This window comes from Sphaerodactylus townsendi, linkage group LG01, assembly GCF_021028975.2.
Source record: "Sphaerodactylus townsendi isolate TG3544 linkage group LG01, MPM_Stown_v2.3, whole genome shotgun sequence".
NCBI classification, from domain to species: Eukaryota; Metazoa; Chordata; class Lepidosauria; order Squamata; family Sphaerodactylidae; genus Sphaerodactylus; species Sphaerodactylus townsendi.
Genome location: NC_059425.1, coordinates 81,170,233 through 81,189,956, shown reverse-complemented (window position 1 = coordinate 81,189,956; position 19,724 = coordinate 81,170,233). Strand labels below are relative to the sequence as shown.

Sequence of the window (19,724 nt, the reverse complement as noted above, 5' to 3'; positions counted from 1 at the left end):
GAGCTTTTGGTTCTTTTAGGTTTCTGGATATAGGTACCTTATTTTATCATTTTTATTTGGTACCAGCTATGCATTTAGGATAATTTTAATTTCATATGGAAAGCAATGGGAATACACTGGATCCTGAACTCACAATGGACAATGCCAAATTTTCATGTTAACCAGACAACTGTAAAATTGGCTTAGGACAATTTAAAATTCACATTAAAAGCAATGTGGCTATAATGCTGTGAATATATCAGTACCAACAATAATGTTATTTGGGTGCTGTGTGGTTTCCGGGCTGTATGGCCGTGTTCTAGCAGCATTCTCTCCTGACGTTTCGCCTGCATCTGTGGCTGGCATCTTCAGAGGATGAAGATGAAGATGAAGATGCCAATACGAATAAGCGGGAAGCGTCCATGCCCGAACCCACTGCTGCTACCCCAAAGTGATTCCGGCCGTGAAAGCCTTCGACAATAATGTTATTATTACATATAGTATATTTTTCTTCGTAAACAAAACTATCACTAAGGATCAAGCTACATGATACATTGCTCATCAGATATATATGAAGCTCCACAATGGGACAAAAAGTGTTGCCCTGGGGCTGTTTCAGGCTGGGAAAGTGGCATGATGAAGCAGCCCCTTCTCTCCTGTCACCCCTATCAGAATTGTATCCCGCAGTGCTCAGAGAAATCAGTTCCCTGCAGGTGTCACGTGGCTGCAAAGAATATGAGTTGGGTCAGGAGAAGAAGAGTTTGGATTTATATCCCCCCTTTATCTCATGTAGGAGACTCAAAGGGGTTTACAATCTCCTTTCCCTCCCCCCCCCCAACAAACACCCTGTGAGGTGGGTGGGGCTGAGAGAGCTGAGAAGAACTCTGACAAGCCCAAGGTCACTCAGCTGGCATGTGTTGGAGTGCACAGGCTAATCTGAATTCCCCAGATAATCCTCCACAGCTCAAGCAGCTGAGCGAGGAATCAAACCCGGTTCCTCCAGTTTAGAATGCACCTGCTGTTAACCACTATGCCACTGCTGCTCCTTATTTTAAAATGTTTAATATTAAACTTAAATATCAAGGTCATTTGAGGTATACAGTACATCATGACTGAAAAACAGCTATAACCTCAACTTGAATCATAGAACAATATATTTTATACTTTGGTTCTAAGACACTGGACATTCTTGCAACACTATGTAGCAAACATAATCTATTTTCTAGTTCACAGTAAATTGGGTGATGGGATTTTAATTTACATTCGCTGAGATTGTCTTATGAATGGAGGATGTCCTCATCTGACTAACTACAAGGACAAAGAAATGTCTAAACCAGAGGTCAAGCTTTGTCGGGACTTTATGAAGCAAAACCACCACTTTTCAGTGTATCGGGTAGGGAGCTAGGCTTGATTAAGAAGCACTAATATTAAAACTTCTCCTAGTGAATCTGTTAGCCCCGTATAATCTGCGTTGGATTCAATCACCAAATACCCTTGAAGAGGTAAAATGCATTGCAATATTACATACTTGCGTTATCAAAGGTATAAATAATGGCTGCCATGTCTCAAAAACAGGCATGAGCCTTCTCAATCAAATGGAGCTAGAGAAAAGCATTTTTGGCTAAGTCAGTAGTACAACTTAAAATTCATGTGCAGCAATAGATTCAAGAAGTATCACAAGACTGTATCACAAGACCCCCAGAAAATGATAAATATTTATTCATTACTAGATTTCCCCAGCCTCTACATCAAATAGCATTTTACCAATCATAATCTCAATTTACTTGGGGATTCAGTTTCAGCCAACTCACTTGGAACCAAAGGCCAACCTGGGGCAGAATATGCAAGTATTCATGACAAGTCCTCTGTCTTTCTGGCCATCCACTGATCGTGAACTATTTCAGTCTATTTCAGTCTATTCTAGATTAGCAACACTAAACTAAAGATGGATGAGCTCAGCAGGTGTCTTACCCTAATCCCACATTTTGGTACAAAGATATGAGCACAAATTGAAACCTGGGGGGAAAAAGATACAAATTGTCCAATTGTTCACAGCACCATTACCAACATTGCAACTGGAGATACAAACCAATAATTTATTTTTAAACAATCAACTTAAGCCTTGTGTACAGTCTGTGGTGGGTTTTCTGGGCTGTGTGGCCGTGATCTGGTGGATCTTGTTCCTCGCGTTTCACCTGCATCTGTGACTGGCATCTTCAGAGGTGTATCACAAAGGGAAGTCTGTTACACACTGTGTCCAGTCCATTGGTCCATCATTGTCAGTACTGTCGGTTCAGCTTGACTGCAGCTCTCCAGGGTGTCAGGTAGATGTTTTTCACATTATTGAATGCCTGACAATGAAATTGTTCAATATTTTCTATTTCTTGGCTCAGTCGTCAACCAAATGGGAGAATGCAACCAAAAAATCAGAAGGAGGTTGAGACTGGGAAAGGCAGTCATGAAGAAGCCAGAAAAATCCAAGGATGTGTTGTTGGCAATCAAGATAATTCATATTATGGTACACCCTATTACTGTGCTAGATAATGAAGAAAGATGACAGGAAGTTGCTTCATTTGAAATGGGATGCTGAAGGATATCATGGATTGCCAAAAAGTGGGTTCTAAACCAAGTCATTCCTGAACTCTTCCTAGAAGCTAAAATAACTGAGACTATCATACTTTGGTCTTTCTTTCCGAGGAAAAGAAGGCAGCAGAGAAGATGACCCAACAAGAGATCAACTGTCAATCAAGGAAGCCACAACCCTCAGTCTACAGACCTGACTAAAGATGTTAACAACATAACATTTTGAAGGTCGTTAATCATGGTGAGTAAAAATCAATTTAAAAAATTTAAATTGGATTTTTAAAATTTAAATTGGATTTTTTTAAAAACAAAAGGCTCTCTGAGGAAAAAATGATCTAAAGATAGTTTAGTTTCCTATTTAAAATACATTATAATACAAAGGCTATTCATTACTAAATAATGGTTACTTTTTAATTATGTAGCATGAGATGGTATATTCATGCAATGTTTAAATTCTTTGGTAACTAAAGTAATTCATTCACAATGTCTTGCTCTCCCAGAGGTTTCAATAATTTGGGTAGTTTTTCCATCTAGAAGATATTATCACACATACTTGTTTTTGCAATTCTCAAAACTGAATATGTGTCTGCAGAAATAACATGCAACTTCTTCACAATAAAAATGTTATAAAATAAACGTTGTTCTTTTACAAATCTACAACCACAGAATCAATCCCTTCTTGAGTGCTAAGTTTCAAGAAGTTTAATGAATACAAGATTGTTTGGACTGGATTGGATCTGCATGAGGAGCTAAATGTGAGGAGGGAGGAGCAAACAGTAAAAATGAAAGTGAAACCTTCTGGGCAGAATATTCCACAATTCTTAATTTGAATAGCCTGAAGTTTATCATATTGTTCTCTTTTTGGAACAATATGGGGTCAGATATTTGTAAGAAATAACTTACAAATGTGACTGGATGGATGGCTGTTTTGCCCCAACCGTGCAGGCTGCCCAGTTTGCTGGGCATAATGACATCCAGATTATTAGTGCAAATTCATGCGTATTGAATAGCCGTTTGGTATATATAAGATATATAATGGACATGTGCAATTATTAAGTCAATATTAGAGGACAAACTGAAAAAGACTTTCAAATTTAGATCAAGTGAGACAGATCAAATTAAAATGTAATATACTAATCATTTAAGGAGCACCACTCATTTATGAGTGACCATTTTAGATGGCTAAGACAACACCTAAATTTTGTACAAAACTTGGTACAAAATTGTACAATATTCAACTTAAGGAAGAGTAAAAATTTAGTGGTGGTGAAGATTACAGACATTACAACTTCTTCTAACGAACAAAAATCATATTTCACACTTTACTATTATGTTCAATAATGAGAGGAAATTTAGTATCAAACTTGACTTTCAGAAAGTATAAAAGATATCATAACATAAAAATTAAGTGATCTGTTAGAAATTTGTCACTTTTCTCCTTTCATATACTAAGAATTTAGCCCCCAAGGGCTCTGATGAAGAGCTTAGAAATAATGCATCCAATGTGCTAAGACACAAGAAGCCACAAACCAGAATAGAAGATGAAACTTTGTAGAAATCCTTATATTAAAATGTTATATAATTATAATAGATATTAGCATCATTTTTTCTGTATTTTGTGGATTCGAGTTTATTAGACCCAGAATTTGTTTAAAAACCTGGAAAAAGTCAACCCCCATTCCAGTATGTTTTTTTCCCAGATTTTAAAAAATTCAAACATTTTTGGGTGTATAAAACCAGAACCCCAAAAAATCCACACCATTTCCAAACTGCAGTGGATCTCGGAGGCAGCAGCACAGAGCTGACCCCAGCATTCAGTTCTGCGCTGCTCTTGAACCCATGTGGGCTTCAAAGGAGACAGCACAGGGCTGAACACTGAGCTCAGCTGGGCCAAGCCAGCATTCACCTGTGTGCTGCCTGCCACCCCCAGAAGGTATTGAGGACTCCTCTGATGAAGAGTCAGCAGGAAGCCCTGGCTCCTGTCCACAGCCAATAGTAGAAGTGGCATAAGGAGAAGCAGCCCCTGTGGGGTCAGACATGAACCCACAGCCAAACACCAGTGCAATGACCCCACAGCCCTCCAGTTCTGAGCGAGCTGTGGAAAGCCAGATGCCAGCTTGCTCACCTCCCCATCCCCAGAGCCTCAGGAACAGAGGAGGAGGAGAACATGCAGGACCCTACAAAACAGAAGATGAAGTGCACACCTGGCAGCCCAGCACAGGCCCTGCATGGACAGTGAGGAGGAGTATTTGCAGGAGCAGGTCTGAGGCAGCCAGCAGGTGCACAGTGTTACAGGCCCTTTGAGTAGTGTTGCCTTTATAAACAGCTGGAAAGGCATAGCTGTGTGGAAGTAACACATCAAATTGTTGCTGACCTTGTGGCTCCTGCTTTGAATAGCCTGTGTTCTGCTGTGTTCTGATCTTGGCCTGAATCTCTGGACTTGTGTTTTTGATTTACCCTTGGGCTTGTCGCTGTGAGTATTGGAACTTTTGTGCTTGACTTCTGGAATACAACTTTGATTGAGGAAACTGGACTCTATGGCTGTTTCCACATGGCCACGGTGGGGGTTGGGTCGGCGTACATGACGCTGGATCTCCAACCCCAAGTACCGCTTCATACGAATGGTCCCAGTAGAAACTACTGAGACGGCAATGCGTCGTGCAGGCTGCAGAGGGGCGTGTCCCCAGGAACACCGGCTGGCGATGCTACAGACGCGATACGCAGAGAAGGTAGGTCAACCGGGCACAGGGGGGAGGGATGGTGCCTTCCAGCCGCTGCTGTTCACACGGCAGCGGCTGTAAGCCGCCATTTTCCGTAAACCTTGCTTGGGAAGCGAGGTGGGAAAACGGTGGCTTTGCACTGCTCGGGAGGCGCAAGGGCAGCGCGGCTGTGAAGCAGCTGAGCCCCCCATGCGAACAACTCCCTGAGGACGGCGTTTTTGCTGTCCCCAGGGCGCTGTACTAGGCCCGTGCGGAAAGGTCCTAAGTATGTGTGAGAGCAGAGACTGCGGAATCATGACAATCAGAAGATGAAGAGGAAACGGGGAGAGGGAGAGAGGGGGGATTTTACACCAGTCTTTTTTTTTTTACATGGCAGCAGGAATCGAAAAAAAATTAGGCATTATTTGGGATATGCTGTTCTGCTTCCTTTAAATTATGCCGGGGGGGCTGGGGGGGGGTCAGCATTCCCAAACGCATGCTTCTAATAAAATTAACAAAAGTTTCTTCACATACTGAATGATGACTCTGAAATCAACAGTTTACTATGACTGTATTTACACATTGCATATAGCTGTAGCTAAGAAAAAATGTGCATGAACTGTGCTTGTTGCCAAGTTTGCATACCTCTTCATGACCAGTAGACAATATGAACAGTAGACAATGAAGGGGATTATCATAAGTAGATCTATTTGGAAGTAACTCCCATTTTAATCAATGGGATTTACTCCTAAGAAAGTGCTTTTGAGAAATTCTACCTAAGCTATCCAAATTAGCTTTAGCTTTCTAGATTTTGCTGCATTTTCAAGACATCCTTTAGTACAGACAAAACTGCCTTCCCATCTTTTATCAACGTTCACAAAAATGCATACAAAAAACCTGAACTGTGTGTTTTATGCTATTTATTTATGCTATTTATGTTTATAAATTTCATTTTATAAATTTCATTGCTTAATTGCATTCAAGACACCCATCAAAACAAATTTTCTTTCAAGATCTTTGTCAACATGAAAAATAAAACACTTGGACAGGAAATCTGTTATTGAAGTAGGGCAAATAGTTTTTTTGAAATCAATGGAACTTGGAAAGCAACCTCGATATCATACAAAGGATTGGGCCATACCATGTAATAGCTGAAGAGAAGTTTTACATAAGAAGCTTTACATTGCAAAAGTGCACTTTCACAAGACGTTGTGCAAGAGCTACAGGAAGTCAGAAATCAGGCACTGATTTTTCTTTTCTGATCTGTGTTGCTGACACCACAAATTCAAAGCAAAAGGCTATTTGATGCAGTCATTATACTCCAATTTGGATGTGCCAGTTAATATGATCAAAGGTCACTATTGGAGGGTAGCTGCTGAAATGTATCTTGCACTATGTCTTGCACATGTGAAACACAAGACAATTCAACATAGTCAAATTGACTCAATGCAAAGGCTGGTTAGGATGAGTGGGATGCGTGGAAGCGTTCCCTGGGATCTAATCTGCAGGAAGCACACTTTCACATTCTAACATAGGCTAAACATTTCATTTTAAAACTACTCCCCACATCTTGTCTTCAACATGCAAAGAGGAATTAATAGAAGTATCTACTTGAAATATAAATGTTAAATGTAAAAGATCATGTCAGCTGATTACTTCAAGAAAAAAATCTGTTTGTGCACAACTTTATTCACAGAAAGTATCCAACCTACTGCTTATTCTTTGAAAATCTAGGGTAAGAGAAGCTAGACAGGCTTGGATTACTTGAATTTTAACTTCCTCAGAGCAGTAGGAATCATTTTACTTTTATTGGCTGACATTATGAACACCAAAGCCAATAAGTATTTAAGTTTAATATGAAATAGATTGTTATTCATCAATTTAAGGCAGGCTTGAGAGTCATCATCTTTAAGACTGGAGGCTTCTCTAGAATGGTGCACATATTTCTTGAACTAATGGGATGGGATTCTAAGAGATGTAAACTTATTGGGCAAGAATGAAGACAGCTTAGGGCAGGACAAAATGCAATATGGAATATGACCCACACAGATGTGAGGGGAGGGGGGAGGTGCTAGTGAAAGGACCTATTCACACAGGGCCAAAACAGATAAGATGCTTAAATATTAATGATTGGAACTCTTAGCCTAGAAGGGTAAGCTGCAGTTGTGACTGCAATAAATTAGTTTTATAGAAAAGTACTTGGATTTAATCTAAATAGTGAACTAAATTTCAGGAACTATCCTTACAGAATTTAAAAGTCAAATTTCAATATCACCGACATTCCATATTTTCTGTGTAGCTATCGTGCAACTGTGGCACCAGATGTACTACAATTACAAAAGAACTAAAGTTAAAAGTGTACGTTTGTAAAAATGCATGTTGGGTAATTTACTTCATTTCAGAAGAAAGGAAATAATAAGGATTTTTAACTTTAAAACAATATAAGAAATAAACAATGAAAATACTTTGGATCTGAAAAAAATTAGTTCATGTTTTTCACCATATTAGAAATTGACTGAAAGTTAATTCAAAAAATTAGTGCACATAAATTAACTTCAGTTTAACAAACATGGGCCCAAATATTTCTTGACCAATAGACTGAAATAAATGGGGGGGGGGGGGTGCATGCAAATTCAGCTACTTCAACTTCTTTTTTAAAGGAACAGGACAAAAAGGAAAGATGAAAATTCACTCCCCCATGCCTAATCCTAAATAGCTGGTAGATCAGGCTAGATAACTTTACATTCAGAACCAGTGTGCGAGTGCAGTGCCATATGAAAAAAGGGACAAAACAGATGAGATGCTGCAATAGTCATGATTGGAACTGTTAGCATCTGTATTCTAAAAATGCAGTTATCAGTTATACTTCTGCCCAATTCTGACTGGGACCATAGCCTACTGCAGTGATGGCGAACCTTTTTGAGACCGAGTGCCCAAATTGCAACCCAAACCCCACTTATTTATCACAAAGTGCCAACCCGACAATTTAACCTGAATGATGAGGTTTTAGTTTAGAAAAAACTGGTTGACTCCCTCTTCCTCCGCCCCACCCGCTCGAGCAGGGGCCAGCCTGCCTGTAGCCAACCTCCCAGCAGAGTTGGCATGCATGGCTCTGTGCCTCTCTGGCTTCTCCTGCCTCCACTCACTGTGCCCCCACTCCTGCGAGGCAGCAGCCACCTGGAGCACAGGCACCAGGCCTGCCAGCCGAGTCCTCCCTGCTCACCACAGTGCGCGCATGTCGTGCTCAGTGGGCCAGCCCAGCCTAGATGTGTGTGTGGGGGTGTGTGTGATTTTCCACCCCCCACATGATGAACTCTGTGTGTGCATGCCCACAGAAAGGGCTCCGAGTGCCACCTCTGGCACCTGTGCCATAGGTTCGCCATCACTGGCCTACTGGAAAGGAAGAGGAGGTTAAGCCTTGGGATACAGATACTCCAAGAGGGCAAACAGTGGCTCCCTTAAGCCATTTCAGGTCAGACAAATGACTCAAGAAAGAATGCTTAATGCCCATTCTCCAGTTGCCAAGCATGGTGAAATGCCTTCCACCCCAGGATTAGTGCCAAAGTTAGAACTCTTGTGTAATATGGGGTTAGAATTCCAATTTTGGCAGGAGGAAAGTTGGAAAATGAAGTGAGTAGGAATCACCTCCCCTGTGCTAAGCCGTTGAGTGCTATTACAATGCATGTGACATCAAGAAGAGGAGGAGGACATGAGCAACCCTGAGTCACATCTACGCTATTGAACCTCAGGAAGCTAGCATGAAAGTGGAGCTTCTAGCAGACAAGAGAAAAAGAGTGTGCTGAATGGGGGAATGGAAGAAGGCAGAAAATAAAACTTGCTGGAGAAGCAGTGGCGTAATGTCCATTGGGCAATATGGGCAGCTGCCCAGGGCTCATGAATTTTGCAGAGCATGCTCCCGCATTTTTATTTTTGGTGTTTTTTCACATTTTGGCCTGCAGGGACGCATTTTTAGAGATATCAGCACCAAAATTCAGGGAATCATAAGGAGGCTGTCCTGATGATGCCTCCCAAGTTTGGTGCAGTTTGGTTCAGGGGGTCCAAAGTTATGGACCCCCAAATGGGTTGCCCCTATCTCCCATTGTTTCCAATAGGAGCTAAGAAGACGGGGGCTGCACCTTTGAAGGTCCATAACTTTGTCCCCCCTGAACCAAGTTTCACCAAACTTGGGGGTGTCATCAGGACAGTCTCCTGAGGATACCCTGAAATTTTGGTGTCACTAGCTTAACAATTGCACCCCTGACAGGCACCCCCAGAAATATGCCCCAAAATCTTACTTCTGCATTGATTTTTTTCCATTGATGTCAGTGGGGAATTTCTGGTGTAGCCTGTGGGGTGCACATTTCTGAAGGCACAGTCACAGGACCTTCAGGGTATCTCAGGAGACTGTCCTGATTACACCCCCCTAAGTTTGGTGAAGTTTGGTTCAGGGGGGCTAAAGTTATGGACCCGCAAAGGGGCAGCTGCTATCTTCTATTAGCTCCCATTGGAAACAATGGGGGATGGGGCACCCCTTTTGGGAGTCCATTAACTTTGGCCCCCCTGAACCAAATTTCACCAAACTTGGGGGGTGTCATAAGGCGGTCTCCTGAAGATACCCTGAAATGTTGGTGTCACTAGCTTTAAAAATGCTGTTTTTGTGGAACCCAGCAGGCTTCATGTGCTGGAGCAATGATACCCTGAAATTTTGGTGCCAATATCTCTAAAAATATGCCCCCTGAAGGCCGAAATGCGAAAAAACACCAAAAAATAAAAACACATCCGAAAATCTCGGATGTTACCGCAAGTTTGGATCGCGTAGAGTTCGGAAGGGGCAGGTTCAGGCCCTTGCCCTCCAAGCGCTTTCGAACCGGCTCAGCTCAGCCTGATCCACGGATCGAGCCGAGACAAACTGCCAAGCCTTGCTGCCTGTACTCCGCCTCTTGTCAGCCCTGCTGTGTCCTCAGATGGATCTTTGTGGGATGGCAGGACTAGCAGTCAGGGGTGCACATGCACCTGGCCGACCCACCGACCATGCCGCTCTCCCCTGGATGCCACCACTGCCCACCATCGCCCCACCACCCCCCGCATCTCATGCCCTTTTGCCGGTAAGGGGGGCGCCAAAGTTCAGCCGGCAGGGAAGGGGGAAGCCACAAGCCCCCAGGGGAGGAGGACGGGGAGCTCCACCTCCTTCCACTGCCCAAGGGGGGCATCAAATTCAGGTTTTGCCCAGGGTTCCAGTTTTCCTCGTTACGCCCGAGCCATTTTATACACAGTCAAAAGGACGAAGGTGTCCATTATAGCATCTCAAGACAGGATCTATGAGCACATGGTCCTGAGAAAGCAAGGATGATTTCTGAATACTGGAACCAAGGAACTAAATGAGCCTAACTGATGTCAACTTAAAGAACAGCCTCTTATTACATTCTTATGAAATAGTTACGAATTAATTATATACATATTCCTGCTTCTCTTTCTTCCCAGACTGTTGTGTTTGTCTATTCAGTGTGTGCTTTTAATTTACGTAATAAACTTTTCATTGTAGATGCTGTCAATCTGCTCTCTTGAACCATGTTAAGCCCCATCTGGTTCATGTTTAAAATGTGAGGAAAAATAGAGAAAGAAGAGTGAGAGTGATCCAGAGACTCATGTTACAAGACCCAGAAAGTCATCTCTCAGAGACCCCAAACAGAGAGGAGATTGTGCACAACCCCATGGGCTAAAAGCTTTTAAAACTGGTTTGATGTGGTAGCAATACTCTGAGGAAACAGTGAGGAATGCAGGAAGAAGAGTCTTGTTGAAAGTGTAGAGGCAGAAGACCTGGGTTGGCCCAGTAACTTTCTGATTCCCTGAGGTTCAGAGAGGTGAACTTGGCAAATCCCCGGTCACTTTACTGTGGTCCCAATCCAAATCAAACACCAGAAGCAAGTAAAGGTGTTTTTTTTAAAAAACTTGTCACAGAACTCCTAGCGTCTTGTATGCTTTGGTCCTTAAAGATATGCATCAGGGAAATAGTCTATTTGAAAAGAAATCTTTCGTGAGATAACAATTGTTGAAAAACATGTCTTAGATCTAACCAAAATTGGGGACTTGTTGAGATAACATGAAACCTTCAAGCACATTCTAAACTCTTTCATTGAAACTGTGGTCTAAAAGTGCTTAATTTTGAGTGGATTATCTCCTGGGTCTTTGCCAGTTAGGTGACCAATAAAAATACTGGTATATTTTAGGATAATGGGGTGTGTGTGTGTGTTTAAAAATCACAACTGATAACCATTTGTTGCCCTCCCATAGAAACCTACCTTTTTATCATATACATCTTGCCAGTTTACTCCAACAAAGAAACTGTGTCTCATAATTTCTTTAGCATCATCTGGTCCTCCACCAAGTCTATTGAGGAAATGTGTACATTACATAAGTCTTGTTAGTAAACATGAAAAAACAGAATGTAGTTTTTCTCCAGAAATATTAGGATAAAATATTCATTAAATACTAAAAAACAAAAAGTACTGTATGAGTATGGCGTGGCATTGGACAGTTACACTATTTGATTGTTTCATTTGTATGCGTCAAATTGAAACTCAATTATTTTTTTACCCCCCCCCCCAAAATCCTGAAAAGAGTTGATTTTTATTCCTCACGTTTTCTGAACCATAAGGAGTTTCAAAGCAGCTTACAATCTCTTTCCCTTTCCCCGCCCACCGCCATACAATAGGCATCTTTGTGAGGTAGGTGGGCTGAGACGTCAAGAGAGAACTGTGACTAGCCCAAGGTCACCCAGCAGGCTTTATGTGGAGGAGTGGGGAAGCAAACTGTGTTCTCCAGATTAGAGTCTACGGCTCTTAACCATTATAGCACACTGGTTCTTTATACACTTCACTGTACATTTCACTACCACTGGCTTGGATTTTGAGATAAATCTTTAGAAATAGAAGATGTTTCTGTCAACAGAATAGGAATGTCTTCCCCCAACTATTGCAGCCCAAAATAACCCCCAAACTGCTGCTCATAGGAGAAAGGGGACACCCAGAAACAGCATGAGTAGAGAGCTAGGAGGGGGAATCAGCAAAAATCACATCCCTTCCTTTAGCAGAAATTTATGGCAGGATCCAAATCATGACTTTGTACTGATTCATATACTACTTTTGAAACTTGTGTTGATCCATCATGAGATGTCACTTTTGTAACTTGCCTTGTTTCCATCATGAGATGACAGCTTATGGGATATACTGGGGGAGTTTCATACAAGAACTTACCACAAACAGATCAAATCAGCTTCAGCAAGGTTTGTGGATCATATATGTTCCAATTATACTCTTAAACCTTGCTCTGAATTAGCAGGTTGTCTGGACGTTTAGATACTAGGTCTCATTTAGAACATTTTAAAGTTATTTACAATGCTTGTATTCTGCTGGGAAATGCTAAGTATGTATTTGACACAGCAAAGATTCATAAGTACGAAAAGTGTACTTTTATACTGCCTTGCACTAAGAATATTGAGAGAAAGATTTTCATATGAAGAGTGTTGTGAATATGCCTCAGTGATTCTATCTGTCAGAGCCCTTCTCCATTTACAACGGTACCAACTAGAACATAGAGTCTAAAGTATACCCAATATTTTTGTTTGCAATTTTATTGTCCATCCTTCCTTTGAAAAAGTATGGTTTCCAGTTGCCTTTCTTCATTCACATGCCTGCATTCACTTTCCCTTTGGTAGAAATTATGCTATCCATCTTCTACAGTCATTAATAGCATTCATGGGTGGGAAAAAAAAAGAGGTGGGAAAAAATCAGCCCCTGCTCGTTGGAACCCTCTCCCATGGACCCTATTCTTTTTAACCCACAGTATACCATGCCTCACATGCACCTTTCTAATCATGTTAATCAGAAGGAAAACATCTGGAGGGATAGGCAAAGGACATCTAAATCCACCTGCAGCTCTTTTTGCCTCCTTGTTCTAAAAGCAAGAGTCTGAACTACCAGCTTAGTGTCAGTTACAAGGCTGGAAGATGTTGCCAGATAAATACTCTAATATTTTGTGCTTGTATCTTTATGATGAATTTTAATTGTTGTCCAGCTCTTGGAAGCAACCTTAATGTAAGCATAATGAATGAACAAAGTCCAGTTTGGGACTCATGTGACATTTTGCCCTTTTGGACTATCTTTTTCTACAGAAGCTTATTATTCCCACATTCAGTCTCCATTTAGCCTCTTCTGCTCCCGCCTACCTATCTTCTGCTCCCACCTACCTATAAAGTCCAAGAAAAAGATCTACTGGAATAATCTGAGGCTGCTTCCGCATGGCCACGCTGGGGATTGGGTCAGTGTACATGATGCCGACCCAACCCCCCAGGACTGTTCGCATGAACGGTCCCGGGAACGACAGGGAAGATGGCGCCGCAGAGCGCTGTCACCTGATCGACGTATCTTCCCTGCAATTGTCCGGCACATCGCCGAGGCCAGGGGACACGTCCCCTGCCCTGCGCGACTGCTCTGGAGTAGCAGGGCAGGGGGGCGTGTCCCCAGGCCTCAGTGATGCACCGGAAAGTCACAGGGAAAATCAGTTGCTCGAGAAAGGGGGGAGGGATGGCGCCTTCCAGCTGCTGCTGTTCGCACGGCAGCGGCTGAAAGCCGCCATTTTCCAAAAAGCTCGCTCAGGGAGCGAGGTGGGGAAATGGCGGTTTCGCACCACTGGGGAGGAGCGAGGGCGGCGAGGCTGCGAAGCAGCTGTGACCCCATGCGAACAGCTCCCTAGGGAAGGTGTTTTTGCTGTCCCTAGGGCACTGTATACGGCCAGGGCGGAAAGGGCCTGAGATTCAGACTGTGGCAATGTAGGGAAAGTGGGAAGGAAGATGGAATCAGTCAGCTAGAACATCTGTGGGCTGTGATGAGGCCATCTGAAGCTCCCTCCTTCCCACTCCAGGTCTTCCCCTCTGTGCCGTAGCTACCATGGGGCAGGGGGGTGCGCGTCGCACCGGGCGTGCCCCTGGGGGGCAGCAAAATGTATTTTTGATATTTTTTGTGTTCTTACTTTGTCAGCCAGCAAGGGGCGCAGTTTTTAGGATAGTGGCACCAGAATTTCAGGATATCATCCGGCAACACTCCTGCTGATACCAGCCAAGTTTGGTGAAGTTTAGTTCAGGGGGTCTAAAGTTATGGACCCCCAAATAAGGTGCCCCATTCCCCATTGTTTCCAATGGGAGCTAATAGTAGATGGGGCTACCTTTTGAGGGTCCATAACTTTGGACCTCCTGAACCAAACTTCACTAAACTTAGGTGGTATTATATGGATTGTCTCCTGCTGATACCAGCCAAGTTTGATGAAGTTTAGTTCAGGGGGTCCAAAGTTATGGACCCCCAAAGAAGGTGCTCCATTCCCCATTGTTTCCAATGGGAGCTAATAGTAGATAGGGCTACCATTTTGAGGGTCCATAACTTTGGACCCCCTGAACCAAACCTCACCAAACTTGGGAGGTATCATCAAAATTTCAGATACCCTGAAATTTTGGTGCTGCTAGCCTAAAAAATATGCCCCCTGCAGGCCAAAAACTGAAAAACACTAAAAATACAAAAAAAACAAACATGGGGAGCAACAAAACTCTGATTTTGCACTGGGCTCCATTTCCCCTAGCCTCTGCTTCCCCTGCTGCCACTGAGATGAAATCAGTAGCAGCAATGACAGGAAAGAATCTGTAAGCAATTTGTTTGCTATATGCTTCACAGATAAATCACTTACAGAAGTCACATCATGAGTTGGATCCCACTACTGCCTATACCAACTGCAGAATGTTATCCAAGAAGCCCAGCCTAAGTGAAATTGCCCAGATAAATTTTGATTACTGAAATTTGAGGGTGTTCCCTCTTGGAGAGGTTGGAGGACTATGCTTTATTACATTAGCACTCCTCACTTGTTCCTCCTCATGGTTTACCACATCTAACTGGAGAAGACTGTTAGTTTGGGTCCACAATGTGATAAATACTTCTTTTCAGGGGGAACATAGTGAAATCCTCGCTGTTCAATATCTACACAAACTGCTGGAAGATTTGGAGTGATGAGTCTAAATGGCACACAACTCCTTTTCTCCTTTTAACACAGTCAAGTGAGACAATTTATGTCCTTAAAATGTCTGGAATCAATAAATGGCTGGAGGAGGGCTAACAAATGGTTCCTTGATAATGGTAAGTCTGAGGTACTCATATTCAGTAATACAGATTAGTTTAAAGATCAGTCTGCTCTGAATCAGGTTGCATTCCCCTAAAATAACTTGGTGGTACCATTAGACCAATAGCCAGAGGTATAAATCTACCCTGTGACTTGATGCATCGTCAGTCAACTTCTGTGTGCCAGCTGCAGACCTTCCTTGAGAAGCAACAACTAGTTGCAGTTACACCTTCTTTACTGACAGTTTCAGCTGTAAAATTATAGTTATTACCTCTGAAGTCTCAAGCAGCCAGGGATCATGTTAATATTCAGAGGCTCACTGCCACCTTGTGAAGTGAGCAAGAACGAGTTGGGCAGTGTTACCAAACCCTTAGCTGTCAATGTGTTACACACAAGAAGGGAGAGACTGCTTAAAATTTTTTGTCAAAATTTATGTGAAAGCAAAGATAAAGCCAGAGTGTCTGGAACCTGAGTGGAGTGGCCCAAACAATGGTAACTGTGGACTATTTAGCACATCCTGCCCTTAATATGCTAACAGTTTATGGTGTAGATCAGTCATTTAAATAACCTAGTTAGTCCCTCCCTCTCAAGTGTGTTTGGATGAATGACATTTTGGCTTCATTACAATCAAACATTTTTATATTGATTTATTGAGTCTTGGGAGTGGTTTTTGGATATCTATTTTTTATCATTATGAGCAATTCTTAGAATCTTCTGGCTGTATGTCCCATATAAACAAACAAAATTATTTTGTTGTGATGTATATACTATAGAACAGGGGTAGGGAACCTGCGGCTCTCCAGATGTTCAGGAACTACAATTCCCATCAGCCCCTACCAGCATGGCCAATTGGCCATGCTGACAGAGGCTGATGGGAATTGTAGTTCCTGAACATCTGGAGAGCCGCAGGTTCCCTACCCCTGCTATAGAACTATGTGCTTAAAATGATTTCTCTGATACCATGTTTGCAAAGCTTCAGGCAACAGGCAAAAACATTTTTTAATTTTAATGGATTTTCTTGCTTTTTCTCCTCTTGTTCATTGATTTTATTACAGTGGGCACTGCAATATAACAGCAAAGCCCTAAAGAGGCTTGCTCCAGTCTAAGCCCATTCACTTCAATTGGCTCAAACTGGAGCAACTCTTCTTGGAATTGCACTGTAAATGTTTTACTGACGTTTTTTGTTGGTATTATTAATTTATTGTTTTATTGCTTGCATTACTGCTTTAATTGTTTTTTACTGGAGACCACTATGCTAACTAGGCAATGTATAGATACTTCAAATAATTAAATGTGTCAGGAGAAAATGTCTGGAATTTTTTATAATAATTTCATATAATTTGAAAACTAAGAACAAGTTTCTACAGTGAGCAGTCAACACCTTACAATCTTTTTTTGCACTGTGAAATTGGAGAAAACAGAAAAATCTTTGCATTCTGGTAGGGAATTATGTGACTCAGGAATTATCCATTCTTTCACATATACAGACATTTAGTTTGTAACTTTCAGACCAATTAAGATTTTTTAAAATGTCTTTCCAAACTTACCGTTTATTTGGATCTTTTATCAGGAGACCTGAAAGCAATGATTTTGCATCAGATGAGAGAGTTCGAGGAAATTTTATATCCTCCATTAGTATTAGTTCAAAAAGTTTTTCATGATCCTGGTTGTAGAATGGCAATCTGCCACACATCATTTCATACATGACAACTCCAAGTCCCCACCAGTCCACTGCACGACCATAATCATTATCTTCCAAAACCTAAAAAAGTAACAAAAATTACCAACATTTGTTATGGATGTCCTCATTGCTTCAGAAATAACTTTACTATGTCTCTCTAAGCTTTATTAAGCTTTTTGTTCATTTTCTCCCTAAGCACAAGATCAAGGATTCAGTTTGGTTGAATATAGGCATAATCCCCACATGAAAAAAGTCTTAGTGGAATCATAAAGCACTGTTTTCTCTGACTGTTTTCCATGACAAGCACATGAGCATACAGTGGCCTTGGAGGGAGTAGATCGAACTGTGCCCATCCAGCCTTCAGTCTCTGCACCACACAAAGTAGTCATGATAAAGACTACACACAATTTGCATAGTTTATGGGGAGCAGTCTGGATAAGAATATAGGAAACCATGCGCATATTTTCTGTGTTACCCCAGCCAACATCTGCACAAGCACCAATGCACTGATGGAGGCAGAAAAAAAGACTGATATTGAGTTCAGCGGGATATTGCTGTTGTTGTTTTTGCACTAATATTGAACTGAGCTCAATATTTGTGCTAGCCAGAAATAATAAGAACATAAGAAAGAGCCTGCTGGATCAGACCAGAGACCATCTCGTCCAGCACTCTGCTACTCGGTGGCCCACCAGATGCCTTTGGGAGCACACATGTAGGATGTGAAAGCAATGGCCTTCTGCTGCTGCTGCTCCTGAGCACCTGGTCTGCTAAGGCATTTGCAACCTCAGATCAAGGAGGATCAACATTGGTAGCCATAGATCGACTTCTCCTCCATAAATCTGCCCAAGCCACTTTTAAAGCTATCCAGGTTAGTGGCCATCACCACCTCCTGTGGCAGCATATTCCAAACACCAATCACATAATGTGTGAAGAAGTGTTTCCTTTTATTAGTCCTAATTCTTCCCCCCAGCATTTTCAATGTATGCCCCCTGGTTCTAGTATTGCGAGAAAGAGAGAAAAATTTCTCTCTGTCAACATTTTCTACCCCATGAATAATTTTATATTCAATTATATCTCCCTTCAGACATCCCCTCTCCAAACTAAAGAGTTCCAACGCTGCAGCCTCTCCTCATAAGGAAGGTGCTCCAATCCCTTAATCATCCTCGTTGCCCTTCTCTGCACTTTTTCTATCTCTTCAATATCTTTTTTGAGATGTGGTGACCAGAACAGGACTCCAAGTGCGGTTGCACTACTGCTTTATATAACGGCATGACAATCTTTGCAGTTTTATTATCAATTCCTTACCTAATGATCCCCAGCATAGAGTTTGCCTTTTGCACAGCTGCCTTTTGCACAGCATTGAGTTGATATTCCCATGGAATGATCAACTAAGACGCCCAAATCCCTTTCCTGGTCTGTGACTGATAGCACTGACCCCTGTAGCGTGGATGTGCAGTTTGGATTTTTTGCCCCTATGTGCATCACTTTACATTTTGCTACATTGAACTGCATTTGCCATTTCTTAGCCCACTCACCTAATTTATAAAGGTCTGCTTGAAGCTCTTCACAATCCTTTGTGGTTCTCCCCATCCTACATAATTTGGTATCATCCATAAAGTTGGCCACCACGCTACCCACCCCTACTTCCAACTCATGTAGGAATAGGTTAAAGAGCACTGGTCCCAACACAGATCCTTGGGGGACACCACTCCCTACATCTCTCCATTGTGAGAACTTCCCATTTACACCCACCCTTTGCTTCCTGTTTCTCAACCAGTTTTTAATTCATAGGAGGACTTCCTCTCTTATTCCTTGATTGCTGAGTTTTCTCAACAGTCTCTGGTGAGGAACTTTGTCAAAAGCCTTTTGGAAATCCAAGTAGACAATGTCCACTGGTTCCCCCTTATCCACATGCCTGTTTACACCCTCAAAGAACTCTAGTAAGTTTGTAAGACAGGACTTGCCTCTGCAAAAGCCATGCTGACTCTTCCTCAGCGGGTCTTGCTTTTCTACATGTTTTATAACTTTATCTTTAATGATAGATTCTACTAATTTACCAGGAACAGATGTCAAACTGACTGGCCTATAATTTCAGTATTCATTTTAATGATTCAGTATTCAAATGCTCCAGTATCTTTTTGTTTTTTGAAGGAAGATATAATGCTTCCTTCAAATAATTCATTGCTAATGGGATTAATGTGTAGTATGAGATTACATAGGTGTAAAAGACATCTAATGTTAATTTCTGTGATTCTGTTAGGGAGGAGCAATAGAATTCCCCATGTCTTATCTATACCATTTTATGAGTGCTTAAATTTTCATTTTAATGATGTCTGGATTCTGAGTAAATAAAGCTTAGCTGCTAAATTGCAAGAGATTTACAACACACTCCTTTGAAGTCCTTGACTTCAATGGTTTTACAACGGTATAACTCAGTTTAGGATTGCATTGTAAGTGGATTAAATTTTCACACATTTGTAAATGAATAAAACGAAAAGGACTAAGAAAAAGGTGTCCTTTCTTTTTTATTATTTGTTTCATGTATACATCACAACAAGCACCACCTTAGATGAAAATTCCATCCTGTAGGAAGGGGAAATGTGTCATAATCAACTACTTGTATT

General features: G+C 41.8%; 2 protein-coding genes across 4 annotated transcripts in view; one reads left to right on the top strand and one right to left on the bottom strand.

The window, feature by feature from the left end:
• SDCCAG8 (SHH signaling and ciliogenesis regulator SDCCAG8) overlaps positions 1 to 11,261 on the top strand; it is a 157,521-nt gene extending 146,260 nt beyond the window's left edge. For 2 of the 3 annotated variants that reach the window (XR_007243548.1, XM_048485120.1), the window contains one exon: positions 2,373 to 2,880. The gene's annotated coding sequence lies outside the window, so the exon portion shown is untranslated. Of the gene's footprint in view, positions 1 to 2,372; positions 2,881 to 10,803 lie in introns of those variants that run through there. The other variant, XR_007243549.1, reaches the window with a different exon arrangement.
• Positions 1 to 19,724, bottom strand: part of AKT3 (AKT serine/threonine kinase 3) — a 234,215-nt gene that overhangs the window by 17,395 nt on the left and 197,096 nt on the right. The window contains exons 10-11 of the mRNA XM_048485177.1: positions 16,967 to 17,181; positions 11,561 to 11,648 (exon numbers count right to left, since the gene is read on the bottom strand). Of these exons, the coding sequence (XP_048341134.1) occupies positions 11,561 to 11,648; positions 16,967 to 17,181 (303 nt within the window). The remainder of the gene's footprint in view (positions 1 to 11,560; positions 11,649 to 16,966; positions 17,182 to 19,724) is intronic.